The sequence below is a fragment of the Fonsecaea pedrosoi genome (genome assembly GCF_000835455.1).
Source record: "Fonsecaea pedrosoi CBS 271.37 unplaced genomic scaffold supercont1.3, whole genome shotgun sequence".
In the NCBI taxonomy this organism is placed as follows: domain Eukaryota; kingdom Fungi; phylum Ascomycota; class Eurotiomycetes; order Chaetothyriales; family Herpotrichiellaceae; genus Fonsecaea; species Fonsecaea pedrosoi.
The window spans coordinates 4,929,767-4,946,114 of NW_013550613.1; the positions used below are offsets into that span (position 1 = coordinate 4,929,767).

At 51.8% G+C, this 16,348-nt stretch overlaps 8 protein-coding genes across 8 annotated transcripts; 5 read left to right on the plus strand and 3 right to left on the minus strand.

Annotated features, from left to right (window-relative positions):
* Positions 1 to 1,779: 1,779 nt before the first annotated feature.
* Z517_05717 (uncharacterized protein) lies at positions 1,780 to 3,650 on the plus strand (the record flags this gene model as incomplete). The annotated part of the gene is made up of 6 exons (XM_013431044.1): positions 1,780 to 2,046; positions 2,098 to 2,290; positions 2,343 to 2,470; positions 2,522 to 2,767; positions 2,850 to 2,899; positions 2,960 to 3,650. 6 exons carry the CDS (start codon positions 1,780 to 1,782, stop codon positions 3,648 to 3,650), a joined length of 1,575 nt encoding a protein of 524 aa, XP_013286498.1.
* A 1,091-nt stretch (positions 3,651 to 4,741) lies between these two features.
* On the plus strand, positions 4,742 to 6,898 carry Z517_05718 (uncharacterized protein; the record flags this gene model as incomplete). Its single annotated transcript, XM_013431045.1, has 1 exon — positions 4,742 to 6,898. One exon carries the CDS (start codon positions 4,742 to 4,744, stop codon positions 6,896 to 6,898), a length of 2,157 nt encoding a protein of 718 aa, XP_013286499.1.
* Positions 6,899 to 7,029: 131 nt separating this feature from the next.
* On the minus strand, positions 7,030 to 8,127 carry Z517_05719 (uncharacterized protein; the record flags this gene model as incomplete). The annotated part of the gene is made up of 1 exon (XM_013431046.1): positions 7,030 to 8,127. The coding sequence occupies one exon, from the start codon at positions 8,125 to 8,127 to the stop codon at positions 7,030 to 7,032; it is 1,098 nt and encodes a 365-aa protein (XP_013286500.1).
* Positions 8,128 to 8,411: 284 nt separating this feature from the next.
* Positions 8,412 to 10,268, plus strand: Z517_05720 (uncharacterized protein; the record flags this gene model as incomplete). The annotated part of the gene is made up of 1 exon (XM_013431047.1): positions 8,412 to 10,268. The coding sequence occupies one exon, from the start codon at positions 8,412 to 8,414 to the stop codon at positions 10,266 to 10,268; it is 1,857 nt and encodes a 618-aa protein (XP_013286501.1).
* Positions 10,269 to 10,584: 316 nt separating this feature from the next.
* Z517_05721 (aspartate-tRNA(Asn) ligase) lies at positions 10,585 to 12,307 on the plus strand (the record flags this gene model as incomplete). Its single annotated transcript, XM_013431048.1, has 2 exons — positions 10,585 to 11,580; positions 11,633 to 12,307. 2 exons carry the CDS (start codon positions 10,585 to 10,587, stop codon positions 12,305 to 12,307), a joined length of 1,671 nt encoding a protein of 556 aa, XP_013286502.1.
* Positions 12,308 to 12,916: 609 nt separating this feature from the next.
* Z517_05722 (uncharacterized protein) lies at positions 12,917 to 13,458 on the plus strand (the record flags this gene model as incomplete). Its single annotated transcript, XM_013431049.1, has 2 exons — positions 12,917 to 13,327; positions 13,423 to 13,458. The coding sequence occupies 2 exons, from the start codon at positions 12,917 to 12,919 to the stop codon at positions 13,456 to 13,458; spliced, it is 447 nt and encodes a 148-aa protein (XP_013286503.1).
* A 126-nt stretch (positions 13,459 to 13,584) lies between these two features.
* Positions 13,585 to 14,774, minus strand: Z517_05723 (uncharacterized protein; the record flags this gene model as incomplete). The annotated part of the gene is made up of 3 exons (XM_013431050.1): positions 13,585 to 14,426; positions 14,480 to 14,557; positions 14,609 to 14,774. 3 exons carry the CDS (start codon positions 14,772 to 14,774, stop codon positions 13,585 to 13,587), a joined length of 1,086 nt encoding a protein of 361 aa, XP_013286504.1.
* A 291-nt stretch (positions 14,775 to 15,065) lies between these two features.
* Positions 15,066 to 16,257, minus strand: Z517_05724 (uncharacterized protein; the record flags this gene model as incomplete). The annotated part of the gene is made up of 2 exons (XM_013431051.1): positions 15,066 to 15,933; positions 16,034 to 16,257. The coding sequence occupies 2 exons, from the start codon at positions 16,255 to 16,257 to the stop codon at positions 15,066 to 15,068; spliced, it is 1,092 nt and encodes a 363-aa protein (XP_013286505.1).
* Positions 16,258 to 16,348: the final 91 nt, after the last annotated feature.

Genomic DNA, 16,348 nt, shown 5'->3' on the forward strand with positions numbered 1-16,348 from the left:
CTACAAGGGACGACATTGACAGAGAGCGGGTGTTGGAAGGGCACGATGGTGACAATGGAATATCAATTTCCGGACGGGGAATTTTTCGAACCGAACCGAACGCAGTCTTGGATCCCAATCCAATCCACAGCAACCATTTTATTACCTCATTACCCTAACGTGACACGAGATATACTCATCAAAAGAGCCGCAGGGGCCAAACTACAACGATCAGAAATATCCCGACGAATCAGCTTGCCTAGTCACTTGACCTCTGTACAAAAGACTGAATTCCTCGCAGCCGTGCAGATCTACCAGCTGGACAGAGCACCCATCCCACTCTTTGTGCCATTATGCATTCGTTCATTCTGGAAGCTAACCAGAGGCAGTTCGAAGCAGGTCCGACTTTTCTATGATGTCGTAAGGCATATTTCCCAAAGAAAGTCCTGCCAGATCATGCTTGTTCCCTCCTCCTCTCTGTGGCGCTTAGGATCTGATTGCGCTTCCTCGACTACAGGTACAACTCTTTGCATTTCTTCTCCGAGCCGAGCCAAGGAAGGATTCACTAATTCCCACTTCGCGTTGCAGCTATGTCTCCGTTTCTGACCCGGCGCCAGAAAACTGTTGAACTTACGAGTACCATGTCTCCCACTGTGTCTTTCCCCTAACGCCAATCAGAACCTGTTCGTTCAAATCCTCCGAAATGCCAGGAGTACTCGAATCCAAGTTGGACATCCCAGAGTTCGTTGTTAGTTTTCAACCGGCAAATATCCCCCTCGCACAGTCCTATGGAGACCGCGTTCTCGCCTAGCATTCTTGGGCCACATTCAGATTGCACGTTCAAAGACCCAGAGAGTTGCAGGAGATGTGCCGAATAGGATGTGCCACTCCAAGGGAGCAACAGAGATAAGCTAAACGTTCCTTGGGTGTGACTTGGAAGTCGTGCTCGAACAAGTGTTGTCGTTGTGGTGGCCATGAGGGGCCACTTGGTTGACAAAGTTGAACCGAGAAAGCTATTACTGTCTGATTGGGCTGTACGAGTATCAGGTTCACAATGGCTGTGAAGAAGGCAAGCCAAAGATTGGCCTTTCTTTCAAACGCCGGGCATCAAGGGCGAGATCCCGATGGTTTTGGTTACTTCTCCGGGGACCTCGGTGGTCAGACCCGTCTTCATCAAGATGCCTTGACTGTTGTTGACCTCTCAGAGCAATGCCGAACGGCAGTGTACCCGATTTTGCGACGGCTGTGGTGTTTCTTCTAGGCATCTGCGCTGCTACCTCAGAAATGCGGGGATTTCGGCCCATTTGAGGCTTGAAGATAGGCTATCCCACAGCTTGGTAGCATTGGCTTCAGTTCTTGAGTGGAAATTCTCCTTGGCACGGATCAGTGGCGTCGACAGCCAAGATGGAAGCAATGACCCATCAAATATGGTTGGTACAGACGTTATCTGATCGACCAGACCAGTTGAATCATGGTCACTGACGAGCAGGACGTGATGGTCTTCGACAGCGTGCTATTCAGATCCCTGCAATGCAGGTATCTCTCGAATCCCGAGCATCAATCGACGATCATGCTATAAGCGACCCTATGGAACATCATCATTGCAACAACCGCGTTCTTGGACGACACCAATTCCTTTCTATCATGAACAGGAAGGAAGGTCGGCACGACACGGCCATCTGGTAGGTCTTGGAGAGGTATTTGAGGTCGATATCTCCGACCAGGACCCTTCACTCTGTGCCTCTTATCCAATTCTCTCTGTCCCGCTCACTCGTTGTTGATTGACCTGTGACCTCCAAGATGTACAATCATATGGCAGCAGGGTGGTTTTACTCACCCAAACAGATCGCCCGCTATTTCCTTACTCGACCGACCAGCCTCAAGCCTCCTCGGACTCGACTGCGGAACCCATACCACATCCTCAGGGAGCTCGACAAGCACCAATGGCTTATGTTTTGGGCAGGCTTCCTCGGATGGACCTGGGACGCATTCGACTTCTTCACTGTTTCGCTTACCATTACTGAAATCGCAAAAGACTTTGGCGTGGAGAACTCGGCGGTCTCGTGGGTGCGTGCCCTTCAATCTCTGCATGCTGAACCAAATCTGACGTATCAATAGGGCTTGACATTGACACTCATGCTGCGCAGCGCAGGTGCATTAATATTTGGATTTGTATCAGACCGATATGGTCGCAAATGGCCTATGATCGTCAACCTGGCTCTTTTCATTGTCTTGGAGCTGGCGTCAGGATTTTGCAACACCCTCCCTCAGTTCCTCGGGGTCCGGTCGTTATATGGTATTGCTATGGGCGGTGAGATTGATTGTTGCCTGAAGGAATAATCGCGCAGTCTAACTTGTGCCAGGTCTTTTTGGCCCTGCTGCAGCGACAGCTCTCGAGGACTTGCCCTATGACGCTCGTGGACTCTTGTCGGGTTTGTTTGAGCAAGGTTATGCAACAGGCTATCTGCTTGCTTCTATCTTCTATCGTGCTGTAAGTTATCGAGTGGGCTTTTGTTGCTTGGCTGCTGCTGATCACATGCAGCTTGTTCCCACTACCTCCCACGGCTGGCGATCGCTGTTCTGGTTTGGAGCTGCCCCTCCAGTGCTCATCATCGCTTTCCGTTGGTCGCTTCCCGAGACAAACATGTTTCAGGTAATGGCCGCCGAGCGAGAAGCACAGCTCATTGCAGACAAACAAAGAGGCGATCGCCCCCATGTCAAGTCTGCCGCTCTCAAAGCATGGGCCAGAGACTCCTGGGTAGCTATCAAACAGAACTGGGTCCTCTTTGTAAGCTTGTACCTGGCCATTTCGGCGGCTGTTGCCGACTCTGAAGTGGACCTACACTGAGTGTGCTGACATTGATATGAAGGTGTATTTGGTTGTCTTGATGACTGGTTTCAATTCATGCAGCCACGGAAGGTGAGTTGCTATCCTGTTGTCTCTGAGAACGATCGGAAGAATTCTCACGAGACAAATCAGCCAGGACTTCTACCCTACCTTCCTGAAGAATCAAGTTCTCCTAGGCCCGACCGACGTGACCGTCATCAGCTGCATTGGTCAACTGGGAGCTCTTATCGGTGGCACTACCCTTGGCTATGTGAGCACATTCTTTGGCAGAAGATTGACAATGCTCGTCGCCTGTGTATGCGGTGGAGCACTTGTACCAGCCTACATTATTCCACACAATATGAGTCTGGTGGCCTCAGCATTCGCGCTGCAATTTTTCGTGGGAGGAGCTTGGGGGGTTATACCCATCCACTTGATGGAGGTTGTCCCAGAGGCCCTTCGAACGACAGCAGTCGGGTTGACCTATCAACTGGGCAACCTGGCCTCATCGGCATCCGCGACCATTCAAGCAGTTATCGGGGAACGGTTTCCACTTCCACCGCATAACGGAGAGAAGCGCTTCGACTACGGAAAGGTGATTGGCATCTTCATGGGTGCAGTGTGGGCATATCAAATTCTCTTCCTGTTCTTGGGACCCGAAATGAGCGAGGCTGAAAGAGCAGAGTATGCACACCAAGCTAATGAACTTGAGAGGCTCCGACAAGAAGGGCGCAGCCTGAAGGATATTGGAGTTGAAAGAGTCAAGTCTAGGCAGGCGGAGAAAGCAACGACTGCGGAAGCTATTGGCAAGGCACCTGAAAGAGAACATCTGGAGATGGCATGAAATGGCCTCTATCGGGTAGGTAGGGCATTTTCAAGCAATCCTTTGGCCTAGATAGAAGCCATACCAGACCATAGCAACCCATGACATCAAATTCACCAAAGAGGACGTACCATGTAGCACCTCAAACCTCTTGTTGAGTGCATGCATCTCTTTGCTATGCGGCGGGGGATCGAAGCTCTTTTTCCCATCTCTCGTCTCCTGATGTTTCCTCTCGCGCATACATTTGGTCGTTGCAGGGCCGAGGTACACTAGGTTCGCCAGTCCCGAGACAAGCATTGTCACCAGAGGGGTGAGTACCTGCACCCTGTTGTCTGGATGCAGCACGCCCGGTATGCTACCCGGGTTCGTTCCGATCGCGGTCCTCTCAGAAGGGAACGTCAGTGCGAGAGCCACAGGCAAGGCGGTCTGCATGGCGAAGTATATAGGAAACGTCGCTTGCTGAAGGGTTGCAAACTGAGGTCGAGGAAGCGATTTGAAGGCTACGATGCCTCCGACAAAAGATTGGAAAGTCGTCGTACCCAGAAGCACCCCATAGCTTCGTGAATGTACATGATTAGTCCGGACCGAAATCAGAATCATTGGTACAGGTATGGAGCTCACCTAATGATGTGGTAGGGCGCTGCTGAGTAGAGGATTGATGTTTCTGGCATAGCGAGATAAGATCCTGGCACAGTAGACTTGAGATAATAATAACAGAGGAGGTTGTTCTTGCTGGAGAGATCTAACCAACGGTTGCGGTGGTGACGGAGTGAAATGAGCCTTCAGTGCATGTGGTACTGGAAAGCAATTCCGTGGCATAAACTCGTGGTTCCGTGGTCGTTTCTACACGTGAGGACGCGAGATGTTCGTGTACCGCTGCCTGCTTCCCCGCCTTGAACAAAAGTCCACCACCATCCAACGCATCGCAGCGATTCCGCAGTCGATTCACAAGCTACTATTGTCCCTGTGCTGTCGACGTTAGCTTGTACAATATTCCTCTTGTCATCCCTCACCTGGTTGCTCGCACAGCCTTCCTCCACGTCCCTTAATTCGGCTCGCGCATCTAATTATCCGATGGGATCTAAGCCTGGGTCAAGGACGCCCTAGCCAGGATGGAGAAGGAAGTGACAATATACATCATCGACCTGGCCCGGTCGATGGGCAAGAAACATAATGGCCGGGACCAGAGCGATCTTGAATGGGCTCTACAATGGGTTTATGACAAAATCACCAACGTGGTCTTTACTGGTCGCAAGACGCTCCAGATTGGGGTCGTCGGACTCGGTACTGATGACACTGACAACGAAATGCAAGGAGATTCCAGCTACAGGCACATCAGTGTGCTACAGCCGGTTGCCCAGATCCTTCTGGCTGAATTGCAGAACTTGCCCAAGGTTCTTAAACCCAGTGGCACAGACGATCGGGACGTTCTCTCCGCCATCATTATTGCCGTCGATATGATGATGAGACATTGCAAACATCTAAAGTATAAGAAAAAGATTGTCGTGGTCACAAATGCAACGGGGAGCCCTATTGACGACGAAGACATTGAAAGCACCGCGGAACAATTCAAGAGCAACAATATCGAATTAGTGGTCCTCGGCGTCGACTTCGATGACCCAGAATACGGATTCAAGGAGGAAGGCAAACCAGACCTCAAGAAGAAGAATGAAAAGATTCTGCAGAAGCTGGCTGACCTCAGTGGAGGTATGCTGGGAACAATGCAGGAGGCCATCGACGAGCTTTCTCGACCACAAATTAAGCCAGTGCGACCAACGCCCACATACAAGGGTCAACTGAAACTTGGTGATCCGACACAGTATGATACGGCCTTGGCAATTGATGTTGAACGATATTTCAAGACGTCTGTTAGGAGGCCTCCCACAGCGAGCGCATATGTTGTAAAGCCTTCCAGCGCAGAGGACGACGACACGGAGAGTTTCAGCAACGTCCACAACCTGTACAAATACAGAGTCAAGGGTGAAGAGTACGACGGCGGGTCCAAGGTTATAAATCGCGAAGAACTCGCGAGAGGGTATGAATACGGGCGAACCGCGGTACCCATCTCAGAGTCGGAGCAAAATATCACCAAATTGGAGACAGAAATGACATACGATATTCTTGGTTTCATCCCTGCGGAGAATGTGGAGCGGTACATGCTCATGGATAACACCAATATGATCGTCGCGCAAAAAGGCAACGACAAGGCAGCACTCGCTCTCTCCTCCTTGATTCACTCCCTCTACGAACTCGGATCCGTAGCCATCGGCCGCCTTGTCAAGAAAGATATGGTGGAGCCAATCGTCACGCTCTTGTCACCGCTCGTCGAAGCAGACTTCGAGTGCCTCATCGAAAACATTCTTCCCTTTGCAGAGGACGTCCGATCGTACCGCTTTCCGCCTCTAGACAAAGTCCTCACTATCTCTGGAAAGTCACTGACTGAACATCGTAACCTTCCTTCAGAAGCACTATTGCAGAGCATGAGTGATTTTGTCGACAGCATGAGTCTCGTTGAAGGCGATGACGAGGAAGTAATGGCCATCGATGACACATTCTCCCCTCTCCTACACACGATCGAAGGTGCGATCAAGTACCGTGCCGTGCACAGTTCCGATCCCGAGAAGAAGGACGAGCTCCCGAAAAGACCAGAAGCATTCGACTCACTCCAAGAACAGCCTCTAGAGCTGCGAGAACGGAGTAGAGGAGCACTTCAACAGTTGATTGAGGCAGCAGATGTGAAGAAAGTGCCCAGCAAAGTAAAGGGGAGAAGGCGGTATCGAGATAGAGAGGCAGAAAAGCCTTTGTCGGGGCTCAATGTGGAGGACTTGTTCCGCAAGACACGGCCATCCACCGAGCACGGCAAAGTCCAAATTTCGGCGAACAATGCGATCCCAGAGTTTAAACAGCTGTTGGATTCGACAGACGACATGGAAATTGTAAAGGATGCGGTGAGCCAGATGCAAAAGATCCTGGAAGATTTGGCGAGAAGCGATTTTGGTGGTCAGAACTACCCGCGCATCGTAGCCGGTTTGGGCGAGATGAGGCAGGAGTTGCTCGGATTCGAAGAGCCGATGTTGTACAACACCGTTGTGCGTGAGCTCAAGCACAAAATCTTCGATGAGCAGCTGGGTGGGAATAGACGCGAGTTGTGGTGGGCGATTCGAAAGAGCAAGCTCGGATTGATTAGCAAGGATGAGGACGAGCGATCGAGCGTTGATGCGGCGGAGGCAGACGAGTTTCTGATCAAGGTACCCAAGCCCCAAGGATGAGTTGGGCACACGGAAGCAAGGGATGAGGGTGGTTTCCAAAAGCTTTGTTGTTTTGTGTACCAGATACCAGGAGTGATGGATGCTACGACGAATAAACCTCTCGGGGGAGGAAGTTGATGATGGCGATGTTGTCATGATATCTTCCCAATCCTCCGCTTTGCAATCTGAATCTTTCCATGTACGCGGTCAACGTCCTCATCTACCATCCTTAACATCTCGTTTTGCACCTCCAACTCCTGGTTGATGGCAATTCCCAACTCCTTTTGTCGCTGCACAATCTTGCGCAATTCTTCTACGTCAAGCTCTTGGTCGGCCATCTTTTGCTTCTGGAGTTGGAGGACGCCTTGATTATCAAGTTCCCGCGTCTCAGCAGTCTCTTTGCCGAGCACTCTGCCACCGCCGACTTTGGGCTTGTTCCCGTTGCCAATAAGATGTTGGGTTTCTTGCATGGAAGCAACCGCGCTATCGAGTTTGGATTTGGTGGCCATGGCGTTAAGCAGGTTCTCGAGGCCATCTTTGTCCTTTTTGGCTGAGGCGATCAAATCCTTTCTCCTGCGGATTTCACCCTCTCCGAGCTTTTGTCCACCCCATCCCCCATCTGTAGCATTTTGTATATTGGCCAGACCTTCCTCTAGAGCAGCGATCAACGACCCTGCCTTGACGAGATGGCTCTTTGCAGCCGCACTTGCTTCGTGTTGCTTCTGGGGCGTGGATGCTTGGTCGCGATTTGTCAGGTTCAGACGCGCGTCTTGTAGCTGAGCCTTCAGGTCACGATGAACATCAAGCCAGATAACAGGATCTGTGATTGGAGCGCCTCCTCCGCCAGGACTGGATATGATAGAGTGTAGGACGCCCGCCTTACTTGACGTCTGATTCGCGAAGGAGGATGGGAGGTTGAGAAAGGCCCTCCACACACTTGTCGAGCGCCACCTCGAGTCGTCAATCTCATTGATGGTCTTAAGATATGTCTCTAACCCCCGCCGTCGTTCCTCCGTCAGCTGTGGATTGGACACAGTTCGCTGAAACCATGATTTTGCAGGCAATGTGCAGGGCGGCGGTGAACCGACCTGGTCCGTCAACCCATTGTGCAGAACGAGGAAGTCAGAGTAGCGCTTCTGGACCGTGAAGGATCGTAAGGGTAAGCGGAGCGTGATGTTGTAGATGGTATATGGTTTTCCGCTGCCGGATATCGTGGTATTAGGAATGGAGATTTCGACTTGTGGAGCCATGGTGCACCCAGATGCTCGATCAAAGCTGGACCCAGCGTGGGTAGTCGAGCCTTGTTTATTGATGCTGCTGGTATTTTGGCATTTTGTGAAATGAAGGCGCATGCGCCATGACGTCGCCTTGTTCCAGACCAAGACCCGCAACACCAACGACTGAAGAGGAAGGCCATCAGCCATACACGAATCACCCTGAGACACAGAAACATGCTATCACCCATGTAAACCACACGAGGCATTTCTGCCTGTTTCCGCCATGGTGATTCTCTCTCTTCAGACATCCTGCCACGATGGCAGCTCAGTCGAAACCTCCTCTTCCTCCTAGAACGCCTTCGGCCTCGTCTAACGGCCATGCCAGCTACCTCTCACCCTCAATTTGTCCAGATCCCCACTCATCTGTCTATCTCGGCGGGCTATATGACCCGCGAACTTCATCAACTCAGTCGTTGCAACCTGTCAAACCGCCTGATGACGGCCGCCGGACATTGATCGTTGTCTATATTCATGGCTTTCTCGGCACCGAAACCAGCTTCAAGAGTTTCCCGGCTCATGTTCACGGTCTCTTGACTTCGGCCGTGGCAGAGACACACGTTGTCTATACCAAGATCTACCCTCGGTATAAGTCGCGCAAGAATATTTCTTTTGCCCGAGACGATTTCAGCAACTGGCTAGCACCTCGCGAATCAAGGACGACGGATGTTATATTGGTCGGCCACAGCTTAGGTGGCATCCTTGCTGCCGAAGTGACCTTGATACCCTCCCATTTCCCTCCAGGGAATAAGAATCTACTCCAACATCGTATCCTTGGACTTATGGCCTTTGACACACCATTCCTGGGTATGCATCCTGGAGTAGTGGGGACTGGTATTGCCAGCCTGTTTCGGACTCCTCCTCAGTTGCCAGAGGCTCAACTTCCCAACCCAAGTCCATTTTCAGATGTTCCATCAACCTCAGAAGATCCAACGTACAATCCGGCGTATTCCAACGACGTTCACCTGGCCAACAGGACGGGCAAGTTGCGAAGGGCCTGGTACTTCTGGAACAAGCATTGCGGAGAGCTGGCGAAAGCGGCTGGAGATTATCTTTCTTCTCACGTCGAATTTGGCGGTTGCCTTGCAGACTATCCTGGCTTGAAGAGGCGATATAGCGCAATTCGTGCCCTAGAGGACGTTGACGAGACATTGGATCCAAGGTCACCTGAAGGGAAGTTGATGAAGCGCGTGAGGTTTGTCAATTACTATTCAGCAAGTACAGGGCCCATCAGAGAGAGGTCGCCTTCTCCCAGCAAAGACCGAGTGTTACTGGAACACCCCACAACAGAACTTCAGGATATGTCTACGCGAAGATCGTCTGGGGAAAGTCTTCGTCCCTCGACCGTTTCGAGCCCGCGTCTCTCTCTAGAAGAACATCGTGATGGCGAGGTTATTTCGAAAGATGTGGCCGAGCTCAAGATCGATCCTGACCCACCAGCTAGTTTTTCTGTCTCAAAAACGAGCGAGCTCACCTCAACATCGGATCCTTTCAACGACAGTCGGGGCTCAATAGAAGCCTTATCTCTCAAACTCGGGTTGCCACCTCTTGCACCATTGCCGGAGCGACCAGCGGAATTCGACTCCAGTCAATACCGCGACAAGGATACCCTCAAAGTGGTTCAAAAAGAGCATGAAAGGCAAGTTCAGGCATATGAAAGGGCAGTGCGAGACCGGAACAAATCCGTCGAAGAACGCGAAAAGCTACTGCGGAAACACGAGCGCAAGCAGCAGGAGCAGGCGTCGAAGGCCATCAAGGAGCAAGAAAACCAGCAGCAAAAGCAACAGCTGGAATTAACATCCACAAAACCCCAAGCAGAATATGAGATGCAACTGCAGCAAGAACAGAAAGCCTCTAGTGCCACACAAGAAAACGGAAAAGCGCAAAAAGATCGCAAGTTTTGTGCTCTTCCGGCTATAGATCCTAACACACGCAAGCGAGACCCAACATGGGTTAGAGTATACATGGGAGGAATAGATGAGGTTACCGCACACACGTCGATGTTCAATGAGTCAGAGACCTATGCAAAACTCGTGGCAGATGTGGTTGAGAGAATCAAGACCTGGGCCGCTGAAGATGCCACCTCACGAGCAGTTCTCGCAGCCATGGAGCAATGATTTTCTGTCCAACACCACCTTTTGATGACCAATGAGCATATGAGATACCCAAACAATTGAATGAAATGATGTGGTGCGTTATATTGTGCCTTCGCACCAGTTATCCTGCTGGTTACTGTCGCTCTGTATGGCCTGACGAGGCTGCCAATTTTCGCGAGGCTGACATTCTCCAACAAACCCCACCACCACACCATGATTTCGAACAGCCCACTCGTTCCACTTTTCCTCGCATGACTCAATCGCAATCTCTGGTGCACTCTTGAAATTTGCCGCAACTACCTTCGTCAACGGTCCTGGCTAAAATACTCTGACCAAGATGGAGAACAAGGAGGCCGCATTACCGACCCATGCCAAAGATAACCCTAACGTGTCCGCCGACGGCGCACCCTCGAAGAATGCATTGAAGAAAGCGCAGAAGGAGGCAGAGAAGGCCGCAAAAAAGGCCGCAGCAAAGGCAAAAGAGGCAGAGCAGAAAGCAGCCCAACAAGCACAGGCTTCCGAGGATACGGCCAAGGACAAATATGGTACATTGCCGCAGGACGACCCCGAGATTACGCATCTCAAGAAGCTGGGAGAGGAACACGTCGACAAAGAAGTCACCGTGATCGTTAGAGTTCACAACTCCAGAAGCCAGAGTGCAAAGTTGGCATTTCTCATGTTGCGCCAGCAAGGCAAAACCATTCAAGCTGTCGTTGCAGCAATAGGGGACGCTGTGTCTAGGCAAATGGTAAAATGGGCTGTGGGCGTCAACATCAACTCCTTCGTCCGCGTCTCTGGAATAGTCAAGAAGCCCAACCCTCCCGTGGCCTCTGCCTCAATCAGCGACCTCGAACTCCATGTCACAAAGATTTACTTGATAGCTTCCGCCGCCGAGCAGATTCCTATGCAAGTGAAAGATGCGGAGCGCCCACCGCCACCATCAATAACGGGGGAAGAAGAAGGGCCAGCAGTCGATGCCGAGGGAGCTCCGATCGTCACGCTGAAAACCCGTCTCGACAACCGGGTGATTGATCTACAGACAGAGTGCAATCAAGCCATCTTCACCATCTCGTCGGGTGTCGAAGGACTATTCGAAGAATTCATGCGTAAGGCTGGCTCCCGCAAGTTCAACACACCTAAGCTCCTTGGTGCGGCGACAGAAGGCGGCTCTGGGGTCTTCGAAGTGAACAACTATTTTGGCAAGAGTGGATTCCTTGCTCAGTCTCCGCAGTTACACAAGCAGATGCTTATTGCTGGGGATTGCGAGAGTGTCTTTGAGATTGGCCCGGTCTTTCGCGCGGAGAATAGTAATACGCATCGACATCTGACAGAGGTATGGCTTTTCAACTCATCCACCGTAGGAACTACTGCTAATCGTGTTTCAGTTCACCGGTCTCGATTTCGAGATGGTCTTCAATCACCACTACCATGAAGTACTAGAATTTGCTGAGAATCTCATCGTCTTCATTGTCCACGAGCTCAAGACTCGCTTCAAGGATGAAATTGCTGTCGTGCAAAAGTACTTTCCCCGTGCAGGAGACTTCCGGATCAAAGACGGCAAAGCCTTACGGTTGAAGTACTTTGAAGGGATTAAAATTCTGAGAGACGCCGGTGTCGACACTACAGAACAAGATAACTATGTCACCGATTTGACGACAGCTCAGGAGAAAAAGCTGGGACAGTTGATCAGAGAAAAGTACGACACTGATTTCTACGTGTTGGACGAGTTCCCCATGGTGGTCCGGCCTTTCTACACCAAGCCACACCCAACCGACCCGAAATTGTCGAATTCCTACGACTTCTTCATGCGTGGTGAAGAGATCATGTCCGGCGCTCAACGTATCAACGATGCCACAGAGCTAGAGGCATCAATGAGGAGCAAAGGGGTTGATCCGAATTCAGAGGGCTTTCAAGACTACGTCAACGCCTTCAGGCAAGGGTGTCGGCCTCACGCTGGTGGCGGCTTGGGCCTGAACCGTATCGTCATGTTCTTCCTGGGGTTGGATAACGTGCGGCAGGCCACACCCTTCCCCAGAGATCCGCAGAGGTTGCGGCCATAGACTTTCTTCGTTGTGTGCGAGACTTGCATCATGAGAAAGTTTGCTTCACTTTTCTTCAGGGGGATGATCCCTGGGAGTGGGAATCCAAGGCCCAATTCCTTGCGAGAACTATGTTATGTAGGGTTCTGAAAACAGGCGAGAAATAGAAAACAGACAGCCACATGGCTCAGGATGATGGCGGGGTTAGATCAAAGACATTCTAGTCGGAACGGCCGGAGCCAAGTAGCTACAGAATTCCGAGACTCTTGACGAAGCACCTCTCACCAGACCTATACTACAGTAGGAGGCACATGCTTGCGCCGGCCGTGGCGGAAAGAGGTGTATTACATGAACTCGAGACCGGGTAGTAGGTAGTACTTGTACCAAAATACCGTGTTCTGTAACCTTGGGTGCTTGATCCGGTCCCCCCCGCGCCGATGCGGGGCCCATTGAAGAGACATTAATGTTTTGACGGAAGTGTACTTGGGCGTAGGAGATTGAGCCCGCATACACAGGTACTTGTATATAACTCATTTTCTTACAGCCAGTCTTCTCGAAGCCACTACCGCACTTTCAAAGATAGTCCTTGTTGCCTGATCCTCACCATTTGTCCTCCACATCGACATCAAGATGACGTACACGGGCCAAGTTCCGCCCTCGCTGGCCGACAAGATCGATCCCCGCATCGTGCCTTTCTTCGAACGCTTCTACCACGTCTCCGACACGCCGAGCGCGCACGAAGATTATGTGGATTCGTTCCTCCCGGACGCCGACTTCGTCATGGGCTCCAAGGGAGTCAAGGGCCGTGACCAGGTACTAGAGCTCCGCAAGGGCCTCTGGACGGGGCCGGTCGTGACCAGGAAGCACAAGCTCGAAAAGATCTTCCCGTTTGGCGAGGGGAGCCTCGAGTGCATGCTGTATGGCACGGTGGATTACGGGTTGAGGAACGGCAAACAGTTGACCATCGAGTGGTCCGCTAGGGCGGTGCTGGCGGAGCACGACGGGAAAGACTTGAGGTTCAAGTTGTATCAGGTCTATTTGGTAAGTATGTCCCAAGCGACACTCAGTGGGGACTATCAAGCCAAAGAAAAAAAGCAGGCAATGACAAGAGACTCGAAGCTGACAGCGGACCGCAGGATCCTGCGCCTGTTGCAGCTGCTGCGAAGGATTAGGGGTGGCGGATCAAGAAAACGAAGAATATTCATTCCACCAGCTTCGCAAGATTCCCATCGAACACCTCTCAATCACATTCACCGTGATTAGCATAAAACACCCTCGTGCTCGAATTTATCTTCGTGTCATCCCGCCATCTCGTAATATGTTCCTTTCCGACCAGGTACCCTTAACCCACCATCTTGCGTAGGTCTCGTAGGAGACATTCTGACCGGGCTACCCTCAACCTCCGCACTCTGCGGTCGCTGACTGTCCTGGTATAGTGGTGCTGGGGAGGTACTCGTCACACTTTCATCTGCTGGGAGTTCTGACTTGTGACCCGACCATGCCGGACTCCTCATCTCTGGATCAGACGGCCTCCGGTCCACCTGCGGTAGTGTGGGCTCCCCCATTGGTGCGGGCTCGGTGTTGTCCAGTCTCCTCTTTGCGCTTCGACGATAAGCTGTGCATAATAACCAGGCAAAAGCCATCACTATCGCTGCTCCACATACTGCTCCAAATGCGACTCCTATCTTTTGTCCTGTGCTCAACCCAGAGGCGATTGGCAGCGTAACCGTCGAGGTGGCGGCGGGTGCAGTGAAGGTCTGAAAAGAGCCGGAAGATGGGTATTGAGTAGAGCTTGCTGCGGAAGCTGTAGATGAGGGTGATAGAGGATCGGTTGTACCAGTCACCGAATCGGTCACGGATATTGAGGTGGTGGTCTCGTTGTCTGAGGGAGCAAGCGTCAAAGTAAGGGAGTGTTCAGATGAGTACGCATCGGCATCTTTCCAACTGACACTGCGGCCTACAGTTGCTGGCAAGGACATGATGTTCTTGAGGACGGAGGAATCGGTAAAAGCCACGGTCCTTGATTCGACCTCGGGGCACCAGCAAGGTAAGGGTGTCGTGACTGTACTGCCTTCGTCTTCACATGCGACCCATTCATTCGAGGTGCCATTGCAGTAAACTAAGCCGGCCCACGGTTGCCCTGCAGGAGTCAACGAATGTGCGACGGACTAGACGAGGATTTCTTTTCCCTACCTTCAAAATCTCCTTTGCGAGGACAGGCAGGGTCATCATAACTAGAATCTGTGCAGCCTGCTAAGTAGGTGACGCCAACTGATCGTGGTCAGTGCAAGAAATCTCAAGACAGCAAGGGGCAATTCTCACATTGACCGTTATAGCAAGCATGCGACGATAGACACATATCCAGACTCTCACAGCATGATTTGTGGCCGAGGGCGGCATTCCCACAAGGGATGTACCTGGAATCGGCTTCCACGCCATCGTAGTAGTAACAGGTGCCATTGGAAATATCCGGGTTGTAGTCCGCCATGGCTTGCCGAGGGATGGTTGACATGAGGAGGGCCAGGCAGGTAAATAGCATAGTCCTGGAGAAGGAACAGGGCAACCCAAGGTTGTGTAACCCACAGGGGGTGTTGTTGAGAGACGGAGGCAAATGTCAAATCCAGGACCGGGTACCAGCAGTAAGAGACTCGTTTGCTGTGAGACAGACGAGGGCTGAGTGGGTGCGGTTTCCCGTGGCTGTTGAAACCAGCAATATGTACTTCCCACTAGAGGTGCGGCAGTGTGTCTCAATTTTCAATTCACTTCATCTCACTTGTCATCAATCAGTCCATCGGCTTCGAAGATCCAGCAAGTCTCTTTGGCCGTAAACCTCGCCGGCAATCGTGACTATCATGTCCAAGATTACACCGACACGATGAGGTCGATTTGAATCATCAATACCATCAACAAGCTCTGCTTCTCCATGCCCATTCTCGAGAGTGGTCGTCTCTTCAGTGGTATCAATTGTGCCAGCGTGTGGATTCTCACTTGAAGTCTCGTTCTCAACCTCCGCCCCTTCCTCCTCTTCCTCTTCCTCTGTCCCATGCCGTTCGTCTCCCACGTCTTGCAACCAAAGCGCCCTCTGCGCCAACTTTCGGATGTCTCCAATTTCCTCGCTCGACAACTCCCCGCGATCTCGGCACTTCCCTAGGACTGCCCACGTCCAAGCTCCAACCCTTGTTATCCTCGCCGGATCCCTCGTGTGGAGCATTTTGTGCAGCTTTTCCGAAAGAAACCTGACCAGCTCCACGATTGTGTCCGCATCCATACAAGCAACCTGTACAGGGTGAGGGTCGGTAGACACCATATGTTGCTCCCATTGCATTCGCACCTTTCGAGTGTTTGCCGGAAACGATATGAACTGTGAGGAACGAAGGGCTTCAACGGCTGGGAGAGGTGGTGGGCACCTGAGTGTGGCACGGGCCAGTCTGAAATGCGCAAGGAGCGAGTCGTAATAATGGATTTGGGCAGATGGTAGAGACGGTTTTGCTTCCACTTCAACCGACGTGAGGGTTTGTTTGAGTGCAGTGTATGCGCCGTCAAAATAATAGCCTCCCTGTTCCACATCCTGCTTCTCTTCGAGTACATCCAGACGCGTGGCCGGGATTTGCGCAGTTATAATAGACGGGACACCTTTTGCTTCCGACCTGGGACAAACCATCAAGTATTAGCCCTTTGCCTACCCTTTGCCCTAGGATACCATACATTCAGCGACACGCGACTGAGATACCAACGGGGGAGACTCACCGCACCATCCTCAAGTAATCGACTCCATCACCCGCAGGCCCGTAGAACAATTCACCCCTGTCCTCTCCAAGCCCAGGAAATGCACCGACCTGGCCACTAGCCTGGTCGACGTAGGGGACTTCGTCTGCGCCCTCTTCCTCCGAATCACTCCAGTAGTATGGCCGCTTGACGGGGGACACGTCATCCGGCTCCGGGGAGGATGTATTGCGGCGTTTGCGCGACATGTCTTCGGCGTGCACGCTTCAGGTCATCTTTGTGCTGGGTGAATTGAATGACTTAGTGACGAACTGTGAATGTTCATATCCTACCGAGGAA